Genomic DNA, 2,613 nt, shown 5'->3' on the forward strand with positions numbered 1-2,613 from the left:
ATACAACAAAGAAAGAGGTATCTTTATTAATCAATAAAGATATGCAGAAGGAATACTTAAGCGTTTCAATATGGATAATTGTAATCCAATTTTAACACCAACTAAAGAAAGGTTGAAGCTAACAAATTGTTAGATGAATCAGGAGAACTTGTGAACTCAACAGATTTTAAGAGTCTTGTTGCATGTCTGAGATATTTAACTGCTACAAGACCGGACATTATGTATGCAGTCGGATTAGTTAGTAGGTTTATGGAGTTACCAAGACAGTCACATCTACAAGATGCAAAGAGGATTTTGAAGTATGTCAAAGGAACAATTAGTTTGGGAATGCTTTTTACAATTTCTGAAGATCCAAAATTGGTTGGTTATATAGATAGTGATTAGGCTGGAGACACAGAAGGAAGTAAGAGTACATCTGGTTATGCATTTCATTTAGGAACATGATTCTTTTCCTGGTCATCAAAGAAACAACAAGTTGTTTCCTTGTCTACAATAGAAGCTGAATACATAGCTGCTGGAAATTGTGCTACACAAGTTGTATGGCTAAGGATGATGTTGAAGTCTCTTTTCAGTGAGGAGATTACACCTACAACAATAATATGTGATAACAAGTCCTCAATTTCATTAACAAAGAATCTGGTTTTTCATGGAAGGAGTAAACACATTGATATCAAATATCATTACATTAGAGAGCTTGTCAGAAATAAGGAGATTGTTGTTGAATTTTGTGAAAGTAAAGATCAAGTGGCTGATATATTTACCAAGTATTTGAAGTCTAATACCTTCATCTATTTGCGTGGAAAACTTGGAATGATTAGTAAGGAATATCTTGGTTTAAGGGAGGATGTTGAAGATTAAACCAAGATATAGTTTGTGAAAGCAACAAGTAGAAGTTGATGTTGTTAAGAGGAAGCAACTTAGAGAAGTTGACATGATACTGTGGAAGTAACTAGGTGGAGTTTCTACTGTCTGAGTGAAAGCAACCAGTGGAAGTTGGTGTATGGAAACAATCAGTAGGAGATATTACGCGTTATTGTGAATGTGTAGTAAACTTGAGAAACAAGTTTGCCGGTTTTAAAGTTTGGTTACGTATAGTATTTTACGTATAGATTTTAGAATATTCTAGAAGAGTCTTGTTTTAGAATTTGATTTATTAGGAAAGAGTCTTTGCTTGAGAGTCAAGTTTGTTAAACTATAAATAGGTTGTTAATCCATGAGTTTATTTACATCAATCAAAGAGATTTGTTTGAGTTACGAATTGTGTTCATTAAGTATTTGATATCAGATTTTCTACATTCAGTATCAACCAACAAAAGAACTTAAACAAACTTTAAAAATGCAACTTACATTCCATCTCCATGGATTAAAGATATGAGGATCATCAAACTTTTTAGGGTTCATGTGAATAGCCGTAGCAACAACCATAAGTGTCCATCCTTTTGGGATTACATATCCTGCAAAGGTTAATATGCAATACAGTTTTAGAGCTAAATTCACATTTTCTTTCTTAAAAACACATTTTCTTTCTTAATAAAATACTACTCAAGTACCGTTTATGGATATCTTTGATCACCCTCCTAGGAATCCCTGGGGCAATGTTGGCCATCCTAAATGTTTCATTGAGTACCTGCAAAAAATAAACTCAATGGATTTATGTAACTTTTCTTAACCGGACTGGTTTTAATTCTGTGGGTGCTCATTTTTAATATGCGGCACTCTTGCACTTAGATTGTGTACCTGAGATGTAAAAGCCATCGATTTAAAATCTTTCCATGTAAGTGAAGCATCCACATTTTCCTTTCTTCTAAAAATTGCTTCATGCTCTTCCTACAAAAACCAGGAATCGACCATTGAAATGCATTTGTTGCATTTCATCAATTTATAATAATTATTAATACACATGCTAAGAAGCAAGGAAAAGAGAGATTTTCCTGTGTTCTTGTTGCAGGAAACAGGAAAATACTGCTAGATCGCTTCTTATGCACAGACCCAGGAGCTACAAAGTTCCATTCTATCACACCCTGTAACGTTGCAATCTTGCCCAACCTATCAACAGGCAGTGCAGATTTATACGGAAGCATGTGGGATCCCGTTGGCTAATTTCATCATCAACGAAGCCGCCCCTCAATACATGAAGTCATTGGCGGTAAAATAATTTGATGTTATTAAATCCACTCTCCCTACCTGCTTCTCATTATCAGAACGTGAATTGTTCTTATGGCACTGTAACAGAATTCCACACTCTATGGACTTTCTCAAGGAAATCCCTATCAATGGGCTTAATCAGTCCATAAGGCCAAGACAATTTTGTGTTGTCTCATGTACCGTTTTGGTATACCACTCTTCGATAGTGACAGTGTATGCTCTAGTTGCGGCCACCCTGTGGACATCTTTGGCGACCACACTTTGCATTGTGCTAAGGGTATCGGTCTTAAATTCCGACACGATCTTGTTCGGGATATCTTGTTCGATATGTGTTACAAAGCGGGAGTGTCCGCCAGGAAAGAAGCGTCTCTTGGACTTTCAACCACTGTCAAAGAACTAAAGCCAGTGGATATCCTTGTCCTCAATTGGATCAATGGGAGAGATATATGTTTGGACGTCACTGGGGTT

The 2,613-nt window shown here is 36.1% G+C and overlaps 1 protein-coding gene across 1 annotated transcript; it reads right to left on the minus strand.

The window, feature by feature from the left end:
• Positions 1-1,281: 1,281 nt before the first annotated feature.
• Positions 1,282-2,412, minus strand: LOC113294189 (cytochrome P450 87A3-like). Its single transcript, XM_026542601.1, has 6 exons — positions 2,326-2,412; positions 2,185-2,223; positions 1,738-1,827; positions 1,540-1,627; positions 1,348-1,454; positions 1,282-1,290 (listed from the first exon to the last, which is right to left on the minus strand). The coding sequence occupies exons 1-6, from the start codon at positions 2,410-2,412 to the stop codon at positions 1,282-1,284; spliced, it is 420 nt and encodes a 139-aa protein (XP_026398386.1).
• Positions 2,413-2,613: the final 201 nt, after the last annotated feature.

Source organism: Papaver somniferum, chromosome 7 (genome assembly GCF_003573695.1).
Source record: "Papaver somniferum cultivar HN1 chromosome 7, ASM357369v1, whole genome shotgun sequence".
Lineage (NCBI taxonomy): Eukaryota > Viridiplantae > Streptophyta > Magnoliopsida > Ranunculales > Papaveraceae > Papaver > Papaver somniferum.

Bases quoted from the DNA above. Each gene is read 5' to 3' on its own strand.
- LOC113294189 (XM_026542601.1), bottom strand. From the start codon at position 2,412: ATGCAAAGTGTGGTCGCCAAAGATGTCCACAGGGTGGCCGCAACTAGA. The intron at 1,828-2,184 runs GTAGGGAGAGTG...TGGTTTTTGTAG, and splicing joins GTTCTGATAATGAGAAGCAG to GAAGAGCATGAAGCAATTTT. The intron at 1,455-1,539 runs GTATTTTATTAA...TAACCTTTGCAG, and splicing joins CCATAAACGGTACTTGAGTA to GATATGTAATCCCAAAAGGA.